This window comes from Gastrolobium bilobum, unplaced genomic scaffold (assembly GCF_033153095.1).
Source record: "Gastrolobium bilobum isolate Gb01-03AN ecotype WA unplaced genomic scaffold, APGP_CSIRO_Gbil_v1 utg157769, whole genome shotgun sequence".
NCBI classification, from domain to species: domain Eukaryota; kingdom Viridiplantae; phylum Streptophyta; class Magnoliopsida; order Fabales; family Fabaceae; genus Gastrolobium; species Gastrolobium bilobum.
The window spans coordinates 35098-49631 of record NW_026899373.1 but is presented as its reverse complement, the minus strand read 5'-3'; the positions used below and the strand labels follow the sequence as shown (position 1 = coordinate 49631).

General features: G+C 31.8%; 2 protein-coding genes across 2 annotated transcripts; one reads left to right on the top strand and one right to left on the bottom strand.

Moving 5' to 3' along the window:
• The first annotated feature begins 221 nt into the window (after positions 1 to 221).
• On the top strand, positions 222 to 638 carry LOC133290006 (14 kDa proline-rich protein DC2.15-like). The gene is made up of 2 exons (XM_061488044.1): positions 222 to 300; positions 376 to 638. Exons 1-2 carry the CDS (start codon positions 222 to 224, stop codon positions 636 to 638), a joined length of 342 nt encoding a protein of 113 aa, XP_061344028.1.
• Positions 639 to 6876: 6238 nt separating this feature from the next.
• LOC133290011 (36.4 kDa proline-rich protein) lies at positions 6877 to 7404 on the bottom strand. The gene has a single exon (XM_061488055.1). The coding sequence runs from the start codon at positions 7402 to 7404 to the stop codon at positions 6877 to 6879; it is 528 nt and encodes a 175-aa protein (XP_061344039.1).
• Positions 7405 to 14534: the final 7130 nt, after the last annotated feature.

The following is a 14534-nucleotide window of genomic DNA, read 5'->3' as shown; positions in this document are numbered from 1 at the left end:
TCCCAAGCCCGTTTAAATTTTTATAAACCCATCATCCCCCTAACCCCCTTGGCCCTTAATAAACACCCTGACCACTATATAAACACGGCAAATATAACTCCCATATTCACAAACACTCTTCTCTTAAAAGCTCTAGTAGTTAACTAGCAATACTAAGTATTTGCGAGCCATTAGTTGAAGAATATAAACGTATACTAGCTACTACAAGAGTTTTATATAAGATGGCTTCAAAAACTTATTCCACCCTTGCTCTTTTCCTCACACTCAACCTCCTCTTCTTTGCACTTGTCTCTGCTTGCGGTAGTTATAGTTGCCCTGGTCCAAACCCAAACCCAAGGCCTAACCCAAACCCAAACCCCAATCCTAACCCTTCAGGTGGCTCGTGCCCACGTGACGCACTCAAACTAGGTGTATGCGCCAACGTGCTAAACGGGTTGCTGAACGTCACTTTGGGTCAACCACCTGTGACCCCTTGCTGCTCCCTCCTCCAAGGCCTTGTTGACCTTGAGGCTGCAGTGTGTCTCTGCACTGCTCTCAAAGCAAACATTTTAGGCATCAACCTCAACCTTCCCATCTCACTCAGCTTGCTTCTCAATGTTTGCTCAAAGAAAGTTCCACGTGATTTCCAATGTGCCTAATCATGTCCTATACACAACACAACATATCACCGTGTATCTTCGTTTGCTTCGTGTTTGTTAGTTGTTGCTTTCCATTGATCTTTCAAATCCCATTGCTCAGCGTGTGATTCTTGTACGTGCATGGATGATTAACTGCTCGTTATTCCTTCGCTTCAGTGTTTGTTAATTTTATCTCGTCAGAGTGTCACAATAAATGAATTTCCCGATGCTTGCTTATGTACAAGGGAACCAAAAATGATGAACTAGTGTTACATTTATTTGATTGAGAAATGATTATATTGCAAATCCTTCTTAATTTATTTCTGCTTTTTCTTTTTATCTTTTTGATGAACGAGTCACCCTCTGATTAGGTAAATCATTATATATATATATATATATATATATATATATATATCGATTTATCGATTACTCGACTAATTCGATTCGAGCTGGGTAGGATCACGTTCATAGCAAAGTTCTCCCTGTTAAATTTTAACACAACTGTGTTTTTAAGAATTCGAACTCAAGACCACTAATTAAGTTAATGGAACCCTTAATTAATCAGGTGATTCAGGTACTTGGTGGTATATATATATATATATATATATATATATATTGAAAGTTTTATTATCGGCTTATATTGTATCTCTATCAATTAGCTTTCCCTTTCTAACTTTCCTCCATTGCCCAATAAAGGGAAACAATTTCAGAAAAAGAATAAAAAGGAAAGCTAACATAGGCACTTACTAATGCGTTAGTTCTAGCTACCATATGTTTCACGATATGGAATATTATACTCTCTCTTCTCTTTTTTTTGGAAAACAAAATATTATACATTAATCAAGTATTGGTTGAATGACTGAGGAACTTTACAAAAACATCACATTATTACATTGTTGAACCATTTACCCTAATTTTAAGATAGACCACTTGCACGATTTTTGATCACTGGTGGGGGAGATGTTAATTAGAACGGTTTCACAAATGTATGATTGCATCCTGAAACCGTTTGGCATCTAGTATGTCGTTTTCCCTTGGACTTATTGCATGCAAGCAATTAAAAATCAAACTTTTTATTATTAGTTTGCTGAATTTTTGTCAAAACCAGATCAGATCAAGCATTCTAACCGGTTTAAGCTTGAATAAAATGTCTAGCCGGTTATGATTCAGCTTTCAAATCAAATCAATGGTTAGATTATTGTGAATAAAATTAATTAAAATTAGATTGAATTTACCGATTGAATCCACTCATCATGATTATTCAAAAAAATTTCATTTCTCATAAAACCTTTATATTTTACGTTATTTTGTTTTAATTATTTCTATAACATCATTCAATTCAATTAATAAATTCAAATGGTTGAACCTAATTAGTAAATGGCTGTGGTTCAAGTTCGGTCCTGATTTAACATCACTGCTTTTTTTTCTTTTTTTTTCTTTTAGATTATCCTCTGATAATTTCATATATTTTTTATGGACTAATTCAAAATTTGGGACAGATTAAAAATTTTAAATTTCTTTCAAATATAATATTAGAGATAATTAAATACATACTCTTATCATCACCTACTCAATTTCTATACACCAATTAAACTACCCTCGTTTTGTTACATAAATGCTTTCTTCTGTCGACAATTTGGTGTATCGGTTTTGTTGAAGTTTATGGCAACTAGCTTTTCAATTTTCGAAGCACTGTTTGTCCCGTGACAAACAAAAAAGCATATACTTCTCACTTAGGTGGGACGAGCCGAATTCTTTTCATTTTTATTTCGTACTTCACACAAAAGACAAAAGTAAATGATTCCACGCCAGGTGGGTCTATTCGCAAATAATTTTTTATTTTTTTTGGTACATCTATTTGCCAATATTCCATGAACAAAATTCCGAAGAATATAGAAGACAATCACGTGAAAATTGAAAGCTTTTGCATTTCCATAAAAGGTCATATTGTTAAGATTATAGCTTATTAAATATAATATGAGTATAATTAAAATAAAAAATAAAATTTAAAACAAAAAATTGATATCTTTAGAGCAAATCGCATCATATTGATAAAACAATTTTGCCCAGTGATTTAAAATCCCATTCCGCCTAGGGGTGTTCATCAACCGATTCAAACCGCGAAAACCGAACCGAAAAACCGATAACTGAATAAATCGAAAACCGAAAAATCAAAAATCGAAAAAAACCATAAATTTTAATTGGATTGGATCGGTTTTCGGATGGGTTGATGAAAACCGACGAAAACCGATCCAATCCAAACCGATCCAATATATTAATTATCCTCTACCTACTTGTCCTTTCTTCAATCATAGCCCAAAAGTTTCTAAACTCAAGACCCATTAACTCATCAACTAAACCCAAAAAAAAACTTAGTCACGTCTCATCAACTATAGTATTGTTTACTGATATTTTTGTATTTCAAATTTTTTTTTTACAAAGCCAATATATACAAAAAATGTTAATTGCACAATAATCATGAAACTAATTTTAGGATATTCAAAAAACTGAAAACCGATCCAATCCAAACCGAAAAAAATTGGATTGGATCGGATCGGATTTGAAAAAAAATCTAAACCGAATGGATGATTACATGATCAAACCGAAGGGATTGGATCAGATGAATTTTGCTTCCAAAATCGATCCAATCCAGACCGCGAACACCCCTAATTCCGCCTTTCGGGTTGACCCGGATCAACTCTGATCTTTTCTTTCTGAGAGTTGGGGTCACAAGTTGGACCTATATGCACATCAACTCCTCCGACCCCCAAAACCCAGCGGGTTTCAGTGAATTCCGGGTCAAAGAGGGTCATTGCATGTGTCTTTTTTTAAACAAAAATTACATGAAACAACGTCGTTTTATTAAAAAAATAAAATAAAAAAACTTGCAAGCCTAAATCTAATAGTTCTCTTCTCTCCGAGCGACCTAGACTTGTGGTATCTTGATAATTTGGTATCATTAGAATATGAGTTTTGTACTTTGCTATCTTGATACTTTACTTAGGTTGTGTAATATTGACTTGTGGTTGTAATTAGTGAATTATGTTAAGTATATTTTTAATCTTTGATGATTGGTGATTTACTTTTTAATATTTTCATATAGGATATATATATTTAAATTTTTTTAATATATAAAATTGAGTCAGCATAGTGACCCCGTGACCCCGCGGTTGAACTCGTGATTCCGTGACCCCTGACCTCGGCCGGGTCGATGGCCGGGCCAGGTTTTTAAACACTGATTTTGACATGTCGGGACAGTTTTTTTAATTTGTTAAATTTATTGGGTTGGGTTATTACTTTAGACGGTTAACCTATAACCAAGGAAGCACGGACACTTGCAAAAACAGGGAGAGTCGTGTCCGACACGCTCCGACACGGCGACACGCTCCGACACGGTGTCTGACACGCGGTCAACTTTTTCCGACACGTTGACCATTCCGACACGCGAATTTGATCGTGTCCGACACGGTCAAATGGCATTTTCGTAAAAAAAATTTAATTTTTTTTTAAATTAAAATATATTAATAAAGCTTCCACTTGATCATGCATATCGATTTTATTTTTTTATCTTTTTTTCCCTTAAGTAGATAAGAGATCATCTCAGCATCATTGTTGTCAATTCCTATTACGCTCTTGTTGTATTTCCTTCTCTCTGATCTCTCTCTCTCTCTAATATGATTTGATGTCTCTAGCTATCTGATTTTATATATCTCTCTCTTCCCAGTTCTTATTTTTTTATTAAAGCTTCCATCTGTATAACGTGTTGATGGGTATTATTAATTTAGTTTCATTTTTTTGGTTAAATTATTAAATATTAAATGAAATATACACTATATAAATTTAAAAAATTATTTAATATTAAAACGTGTTCCAACGTGTCGAAATCCATAATTTTTTAGAATTGACGTGTCGGAGTGTCATGTCGTGTCGTGGCACGTGTCGCGTGTCGTATCGGTGCTACATAGCCTATAACAACTATTGTTGTTAAAAACAAAAAGTGAAACGTGTTAAAACACAAGTAAAAATTCTCATCGGTTGAAATTAGTAAAAACTCTGTGTAAAATTGGTACAAACGCAATTTTTACGTTTTTACTTAAACAAAAATTGAACCGGGTCAACTTTTAATCCATAACTTGGTCTTTATTAAATAAAAAAAAATCATATTTCAATTTTCCCCAAATCAAATGCACAATATCTTCTTCTAGTTACCTGAAGAAGAAAAAAACTCTCATGCTAGCCGCTGTATTTCTATTTAGGAATTGTTAAACTTTATTCGTTTAATGTTTTGAAACTTGGTTATAGGAGTTTTTAAACTCTTTTTTTATTTTTGGACTTGTGTCTCTTATAGTAATGTGACTTATATTTTTTAAATATGAAGTTTGTTCTGTCCTTGGGACAGAGATGTCCAGGCCAATGGGCTGGTATGTTTCTCTTGGATCTAGTGCCCTCTCCAGGGTATCTATGCAGGAGATACTCTTGTGTCAAGCAGATCACTGTGCATAGAATACTATAACGGCGTTAGCCGATGCGGTGCGTGTGCGCGCACAGTGACATCATAACAATAAGAGAGAGAGAGAGAGAGAGCGTAACGTACATTTAAGATTTACCTTGTATTTATAGAGGTTACCTGTGGGTAGTGTGGATGAGCCTTTGATGCCTCTGATAAGGGCCCAGGCCTGCTCACTATGCTGTTGCATTAGGATTAGTATCCTTTATAGATATATATCCATGATTATCACTGATTCAGATCTTGGATTTGCCCCTTGCTAGACCTATTACTTAATGGACCCCTTATATGGGTCCATAACAAAGTTGTTCATTGAATTTTGAGTAATAACTTATATATATATATATATATATAATTTTGTATCTTGACCTTAGTATAAACTATCTTGACCTTATAAGTAGTAGAAACTTTACATTTTCATGTCGTTTATACGATTTACTTTTCTACTATTTCCCTTCCGTTTTTATTAAAAACTTGATTTTAATAACATTGATTACAGCTCGTCCTGTAAAAGGCTGAGTTTAAATTAATCGGTTGCGGTTTAAAAAAAAAAATAATCAGGTGCGAGACAAGTTGTATTGATATGCGAGGTTAATTTTTTTTTTAAAAAATATTCAATAATACAATTGATCATGTTTAACACTAGAGATCATCAATCATATTTACGAAAAAAAAAAAAAAGCGATCATCAATCACTGTTAAAAACACTTAACTTGTGGGATGGATAAACCTTTTTCTTTGATTGTTGTAGCCGCGCGTGTAGCCTATATAAAATATAGGAGTTGCTAATATATTTTGTTGAATGACAATTGGTCAAGAAGTAATTTTTATGTTGTTTAATCTTATATTATTTTCTTTCTGCCGCCAAATATTGAAAAAAATTCTTTAAAGGACGTTTTAGAGGTAGCCCAGAAATTATAATAAAACCTAATTCATCTCCCTCTCTAGCTCATGGAAACTCAGGTAATCAGGTTCCTTTAGATGATGCAGTTGTTTTAGGATATTAATCCCATAACATGAAGCGTGCATGGGTTTGCAAAGAAGCCCATCTCTACATCTTCTTCAGGTTCCACTACATATTGGGATGAAGTGTTGTTTTCAATCCATTTACAAAGGTTGAGTTGGCCCACCCCCACTACGAGAAAAACGTCATGTAACCACATTAGTTTAGCGACATTTAGAAAGAATATAAGAAAAAATATAAAATTCTAGGTAAAATAATGCAATAAAAAATTAAAGGAATATTAAAAATGATGTAGATCAAGGTCATGATATGTCCCAATTGAAACATACATTTTCACTTAAACCCTGATGCAAATGTGTGTACGTGTTCTATGAGGGACAGATATAGGAGATAATAGAACAGTCGTTTTATTACAAATTAAGCGGGCTTTGTAGCAAACAACAAAACTCTCAAATTCACAACAGGAAAACATACGAGGGAGAATTAAATTATATCAGTGTAATACTAATAAGTCTTGCACTTAACTAATTTTAGTCGTTCATCTGCCTGCTCTGATGACTAATAAATTATAGTCCATAGATATACATGATATCAAGGACTAAGGATATAAAACTTATTATTCTTACACCAATTTATATCTTTCCCATATATATATATATATATAGTGAGATGAGAGTTACACCAAACCAACTGGAACCCTAATAGAAGAGAAAAACACACGTAATTTAGTAGTAAGTAGTTTCTAGCCTTGATAATACTAAGCATGAACTATGAAGTGCTTGCGGTGCTCAGAGAGGAGGACAAACAAAACCAGGTGGAGGAGTCTTCCCGCAAGTTATTAGAAGTTGAAGTGCAAGAGGAAGGAATATATTGAGGTTGAGAAGGTTAACACTAATAACGGTGCAAAGACAAATTGCTGCTTCAAGATCAAGCAACCCTTGGATCAGTGGACAGCACTCATTCTCCACTGGGTTCCCTATTCCCACATGCACCAAGCCTCCAAGCACATCCAAGCAAAGCCCCAGCTTTAGGGCATCAATTGGACAAGTTCGTTGAGGAGGAGGGAATACAGGAACGCCACCCCCACCGCGTGGCGGAGGGTATATGATTGGAGGGGTGATAATGACTGGCGGCAGAGGAGGGGAGACTTTGGGGTGGGCTCCTCCGTGATGCGGCGGGTGTTTGGGATAACCCGGTCGGTGGTACGGTGGATGTGGCTGAGTGCATGGACCACAAGCATATATTGCTGGTAGAGCATTCAACATGAATATCTTCAAGATGAAGAACAGAGCTTTGATTTTTGATTTTGAAGACATGACTTTGGGTTTCTTAGTAATCATTCATCACCTAGCTAGCTAAAAACTAAATTCTTCTTATTGCTTTTCTATATATGGGGTTTGATCCTATATATATAGTGTCAAACTTTATTTTCGTTATAATTTATTATGAATTAATAAATTAATAAATATATATATATGACCCAATAAATTATAATCGTTATATTGGCGAAAATCAACAATTAAAATTTGATGTCAAATTTTTTAGTTTGACACAAAATTTAACACAAATGTCAAAGGTTCTTATCCTTATATATATAGGAATTAATTTTTCTTATGTTGTAAGAAATAATTTTATTTCTTACGTACATAAAAGTGTGTGAAATACATATACGAAAAAGAAAATGTATACTCGTACTTTTTTTATGTGTATGTAAATGAATCCCGTATATATAGCAGCTGAATTTTTATGTGTCAGAGCAATCGGTGAGGCGGTGACAGTTTTCTGAGTTTGATCCAGCTTTCATTGAACCAGCTAGAATATAATTTTCAACTTAGTAAATAATTAAAACATGGCAGCTGTGTAGAACATCCTCCGAGGCTTCTAGTGAGAGAGAGATAATTGGAGTTTTTGGAGTTTTGTTGGTGGTTTTGTGATTTCCAGAGTGAGTCCGTGACTAGTTCAGTACAATCCGTGAACTAGTTCGAGTTCTCAAACCAGTATTGCAGTTTCACAGATTTCCATTTCACTGTACCAGTATCCCTTTGTTTTTATCACATATTTGCATATTCCGCTTCTCTTTGGGATTCCTTTTCTAAAGCTTAAATAGGAAAAAGCATTTAACCAAAAATATATATATACTTCACGTAGAATTAAATTAGGGTTTGCAAAAACGGAAAAGCACTAGCAGTACTTATTTGTTCTGTATATAAAGTATAGTTTACTTTTATATGATATCCGGCAATTGATTTGACGTTGCTCGCAAGTCGCATACAATTCAATCGACTATGCTTAAAGTTCATTTATTTTCTAAAACAAGATGGATCCATGTCTAGCCAAATGCTGTTAGTGACAGTGTTAACAGTAAATAACGACTCACTTTAAGGATAATAGACCATTAACTAAATTCTGAAAATCTCCAAGTTCATGAGACGCGTTGACGTTGTACATCAATTGTCATAACAAGAAATTCGGCCACATTTTTTTTTCTCGCACTGTTAATCCCAATAAAAGAGAGATCGCAAATTGGCAGAAAATGACACGCAGACGGGAAGCTGCCCATGCAAATTCATAATCATACTCTCTCAAGAAAAATTATAGCATGTGCCTAACACAATAATTAACGTATATTTTAGATCTACATTGTAATAATATTCCACACTAACGATACTTTCTGTTTAGCTATCAATTTGGTATTTTATTTCTTTTATCAACGTGATATTATCATCATATGAGTCAGGTATCCAAAATTCAAGACTTACTATATATTACCTATAAAATTTTAGGAGAAGGTTATAGTTACTACATTCTTTTCTTACTACCTCTTACTAATAAATCTTAACCATTGATTTCCGTCAATCTAACGGTTATAATTTATTGGGTCATCCTTATTAATTAATTATTAATTTCCAATAAATTATAACCGTTAGATTGGCGGAATTCAACGGTTAAGATTTAGTAGTAAGAGGTAGTAAGAAAAAGAGGTAGTAACTATAACCTCTCCCAAAATTTTAAGTCAATATTGCTAAAAAAAAGTTTTATATTTTATTTAAAGAAAAGATAGTCATAATTAAGTATAAGAAAATTTGAAGATCTAATTGAAAAAATGTTTTGTTTAGTTTAAAATTATGATTTATTAGGATTTTAAATTATATATCAATGTTTACAATTAGTATATTTTGAAAATATTACTCGATATAGCCAACGAAAAAAAAAACTATAAAATATATAATAATTTAATCTCAGACTTTTAATGTGTATCCAATATTAACATCATATTAAATTAGTGAAAAATCAAATACATTTGTACTCAAAATAGTAACAAATCACAAATATCGTTATATATTATATTTATTTAACATCTATAATTTAAAGCAAATTATATATAATAAATACATTGAAAAATTGTAATTTAATTCAAAAGTAGATTTATTGAATTCTACGGAACAGTGACCAAAGTGCTACTGTTGGCCAAAAAAATTACCAGAATGCCACGCCAACAGTAAATTTTGCCAAAAGGTCACGTAGCATATTTCGTTACACTGTGTAGCGAAATATGTGTGTAAATAATTCGCTACACAGTGTAGCGAAATATGCCACGTCAGACTGTTCAGAACCAAAAATGCCATGTGTCAAAATTGTAGAAACTCGCTACCATATGTAGCGAATTTCTTCAATTTTGACACGTGGCATTTTTGATTTTGATGTGGCATATTTCACTGTGTAGCGAATTATTTGCACACATATTTCGCTACACAGTATAACGAAATATGACACGTGGTATTTTGACAAAATTTACTGTTGGCGTGGCAGTCTGGTAATTCTTTTGGACAACAATGGTAAAATGGTCACTGTTTCCAAATTCTACCTTAACGAGGTCGGGTAAAATAGAATTTTTTTTCACGTGACACGGCTTGATCTTCATAGGCTAAAGCACCATTTTAAAGTTTTTGGACAAAAGAATTGTCCGGTTAAAGTTGATTGGATAAGTTTTTTCAAAGTAATGCAGTCAAACATGTCACATATGCTGACGGGACTAGTCCCGTCACTGATACTGACGGGACTCGTGCCACGTCAGCGCCACGTAGGCCGTCCAATTACCGTAAAGTTTCGGAAGGCCATAACTTGTGACTCGGGTATTCAAATCAGATAATTTTTTTTTATTTCACATAACTTTTCAAGATCTACGCAATGACACCTCATTTGATATATTTCATCTCCCACAAACATAGTCTTATGGATAAACACTCTTGTGATTGTGATACAATTGTTACAAATTCAAACTATGTTTGTGGGAGATAAAATATGTCAAATGAGGTATCATTGCGTAGATCTCAAAAAGTTATGTGAAATAAAAAAAAATCATCTAATTTGGATACCCGAGTCACAAGTTATGGTCTTATAAGATTTACGGTAATTGGATTGCCTACGTGGCACTGACGTGGCACGAGTCCCGTCAGTATTAGTGACGGGACTAGTCCCGTCAGCATAGGCGACATGTTTGACTGCATTACTTTGGAAAAACTTATCCAATCAACTTTAACTGGACAATTCTTTTGTCCAAAAACTTTAAAATGGTGCTTTTCCCGATCTTCATATCATGTTTCAGAAGTGCCATAATACAAAAAGAAAAATGTTTCTATAGCATAAAAAGTTTTTAAAGTTCTACTGTTATAGTCACATAAAAATGAAAAGAGAGAGAAAAGATTGGTAGGCAGAAATTTTTATGTGAACGTGTCAGAAATTTTTTTCTATAGCGAAAATAGAAAACAATAAACTCATTTATAAATATATCTTTTTCTTTTCCCACTTATATATTCTGTTTTAAATCATGAGCGTTTAGTTGATCCACGTGCTTGTGGTTATATATCTATTCCGCGCTCATTTTCATTAAATTTCTCTTTTAAAAAACATACATCCAAAATAAATGTCCCTAATAAAATAGTTTTTAGCTAGGTTACATCGACATTAATACGACACACGATATGACACGATATTCTAACATGTTAATTTTTAAAAAATGTTAGATTTTGACACGTTAAGACACATCTTGATATTAAATAATTTTTTTAATTTATGTAGTGCATATTATATTTAATATTCAATAATTTAAAAAAAAATAAAACTAAACTTATAATACCCATCAATTTTGCAAAGAAACATAAGATATAAATATTTACTATCATATTTTCTAATTGAAAATCTCTTATACTCTCCAGAGAGATTTATTCGGTATTCATTTTTAGTTTTTATTATATCAGTTTCGTAAAACATCAATCAATTTTTTTCATAATATGTAATGAAATTTTAAATATTATAAATGTCGGAACGTGTCAGAATATCGAAGAATCGGGAAGTGTTGAACATGACTCCTCAATTTTTTTGAAGTGTTTGTGTAACATAGGTTATTAGTGCTAGTGGCGGAGCCACGTGTTACCTGGGTGTGACCTCGGCCCGAGCTATATTTTAACAAATTATACTTATTATAATTATATAATTAATTATAATTTGGCGCTATCAAAAAATTAAAATATATTTGATAAGAGATTTGGGTAAGTTGTATTAAGTTATGTGTTCAATTTTTATTTATATAAAAAAATTAAAATATATTCAATAAAATTAAAAAATACTTAATAAAATTATAACTCTTTTTTAAGCTTCCTGCTCAGGTGTTTTGTATTTAATATAATTTAAATATATTATGATATGAACTAACTAAAATTAAAAAAATTAAATACACATATAATTTTTTGGCCCGGGCTCCGGTTAGAGCCTGGCTCCGCCACTGGTTAGTGCCCAGCTGTAAATATTGTTGTAACAAAAAAAATTCTCTAAGAGTTGCCATATGTCGTTGACGAATTTGACTATATCAAACATGGTCAGGCAAGCAATGACAAGCTATGAAGCACCGACACTTCAAAAACCCTGACGTATCGTGTCTGACACTTTTCGACACTCTCCGACACTTCAACACGCATTATAGAAATTCAAAAAAAGGTTCAAAAGTTGCGTTGCGTTTTTAGTTCCAACTATTAGATTCGTTGGATTATGATTACCATTTTATTTAGTTTAATATAAATATTTGGGATATCTCATGTTTCTTTGCAAAATTGATGAATATTATAAGTTTAGTTTCCTTTTTTTGTTAAATTATTGAATATTAAATATAATATACACTACATGAATTAAAAATATTATTTAATATCAAAACGTGTCCTAACGTGTCGAAATCTAACATTTTTTAGAATTAATGTGTCAGAGTGTCATGTCGTATCGTGTCACATGTCTCGTGTCAGTATCGGTGCTACATAAATCACAAGTGAGAAAGGGAGAAAAAAATTCCAATGCATAAATGAAATTAATAATTAAGCTTGCACATGCAGACGACCAATCACATTCAGAACCCAATAATTTCATATATACATGTAAATATAATATAATTGCAGAGTTATGATTTTTTTTGTGAGGGGAAAAATTACATGTATTTTAAAATTTATAATTAAAACAAAAAAGTATATACTTAAATAGAAATATTTATAATATATAAATTACATAATATAAATATTAATACTCAAATTAATTGGATTGATTACAAAATAAAATTATTTATTTATAATATATTGACGTTTAAATAGAGACCAAATATTTTGAGATTAACTAGAAGATAAAATAAATTTTATCATATTTAAATTTACTTTGTATCTAATTTTTAAATTCTTATTATATTCTTCTTATCATTATATATTAATAATTTGATAGGCATCCTAGAAAATGAAAACAAATTTATCCTATTTAAATTGGGTAACATATTTCTTCAGTCAAGGGAGATAAATTATCTTTGTTGAGCCCAAATGTCATTTTGGGACAAAAATTAAGATATTTTTGTATTTCTAATTTATTGCAAGGTTATATTAATCTTCATCATTATAATTTTTTAATCTTACAACTCAAAACGACGTCATTTTAGACTCACTGGAGATGACTAGAGAAATACTTTTCCCATTTAGATTTATCTTTTTATCCAATTTTTAAATCCTTATTATTCAATTATTCTTATCTTATCTAATTTAATTATTATTTATAGATATTCAGATAGTCATCAAAATCAAATATTTGTTAGATTGACTAGAAAATAAAACTAACTTTATTATGTTTAAATCTACTTTGTACAAATTTACTTATATATCTTTCCAAAATATTTTATATTCAATTCTTTTATCTTTTGAACTAATTCAAACATTACCTTTTAACAAAATTATAGCAAATTGGATACCAAAAAAAAAAAAATATATAGCAAATTGAATGATATCTGGTGTCAAACATTATTGCACAAACAATATATACTATATAAGGAGGGATATTCTAACTACTAAAATCTTTCACTACCAACTTGCTACCTACCTAATCACCATTAGATTAATATTTTCTCTCTCTTCAAAAATTTTTTTAACATTTTCTCTCTTTGATCCAATGGTGATGTGATGGGTAGTAAGTTAGCAGTGAGAATTTTTGGTAGTTAGAATATTCTCACTCATACTATATAGGTAATAGTATATTAGTCGATCTTGAAAAGTGAAGGGGGGCAATCGCCTCCCTATCTCCCTCTGACTCCATCACTACATATATATTTCACGATGCTTCTAAAAATAAAAGATATTGAACTTACAATCTACAGTTTATATACATATGGGCAGAATCCTTTGACACCGATGTCAAAGTTTGAAATTTGACATCAAATCCTAACTGTTGATTTTTGTCAATCAACGGTTATCATTTATTGTAAATTAATAGTTAATTAATATGTTTGATTCCCAATAAATGATAATCATTGATTGGCAGAAATCAACGGTTAGTATTTGATGTCAAATTTCAAAGTTTGACACCAGTGTCAAAGGATCTTATCCCTATATATATATATATATATATATATATATATATATATATATATATATATATATATATATATATATACATATAGGGTTTCGATTTTCTCATACGATAGGAGAAAATTTCCTCATGCTGTAGACACATCTTATGTGGGGCCCACATCTATTAAAAAATAAAAAGCAAAAGAAAATATTGCACGAAAATCGAAGGGTCACTAGTAGGAAAAAACAACTCTCCTACGACATGAGAAAATATTTTTCCATATATATATAGTAAAATCATTTTTTCATGCGTACTTAATGATGTATGGTTATGATTCCACATACTTAATGTTTTCACCTATCGTATGGTTATGATTATTACTCGCTCAATTCCAGTAATAACAGATGTATGGTTATGATTCCACATACTTAATGTTTTCATCTTTTGTATGGTTATGATTCCCTATATTTAATGTTGTTATCCATACACTACAAGAAAATGTGTTTTTCGCGACCGACGTTTCACGACGGTTAGGGGCAAACCGTCGCAGAATACAATATGACGACGGTTATGATGACGT

Bases quoted from the DNA above. Each gene is read 5' to 3' on its own strand.
- LOC133290006 (XM_061488044.1), top strand. From the start codon at position 222: ATGGCTTCAAAAACTTATTCCACCCTTGCTCTTTTCCTCACACTCAAC. The intron at 301-375 runs GTAGTTATAGTT...CTAACCCTTCAG, and splicing joins TGCACTTGTCTCTGCTTGCG to GTGGCTCGTGCCCACGTGAC.
- LOC133290011 (XM_061488055.1), bottom strand. From the start codon at position 7,404: ATGTCTTCAAAATCAAAAATCAAAGCTCTGTTCTTCATCTTGAAGATA.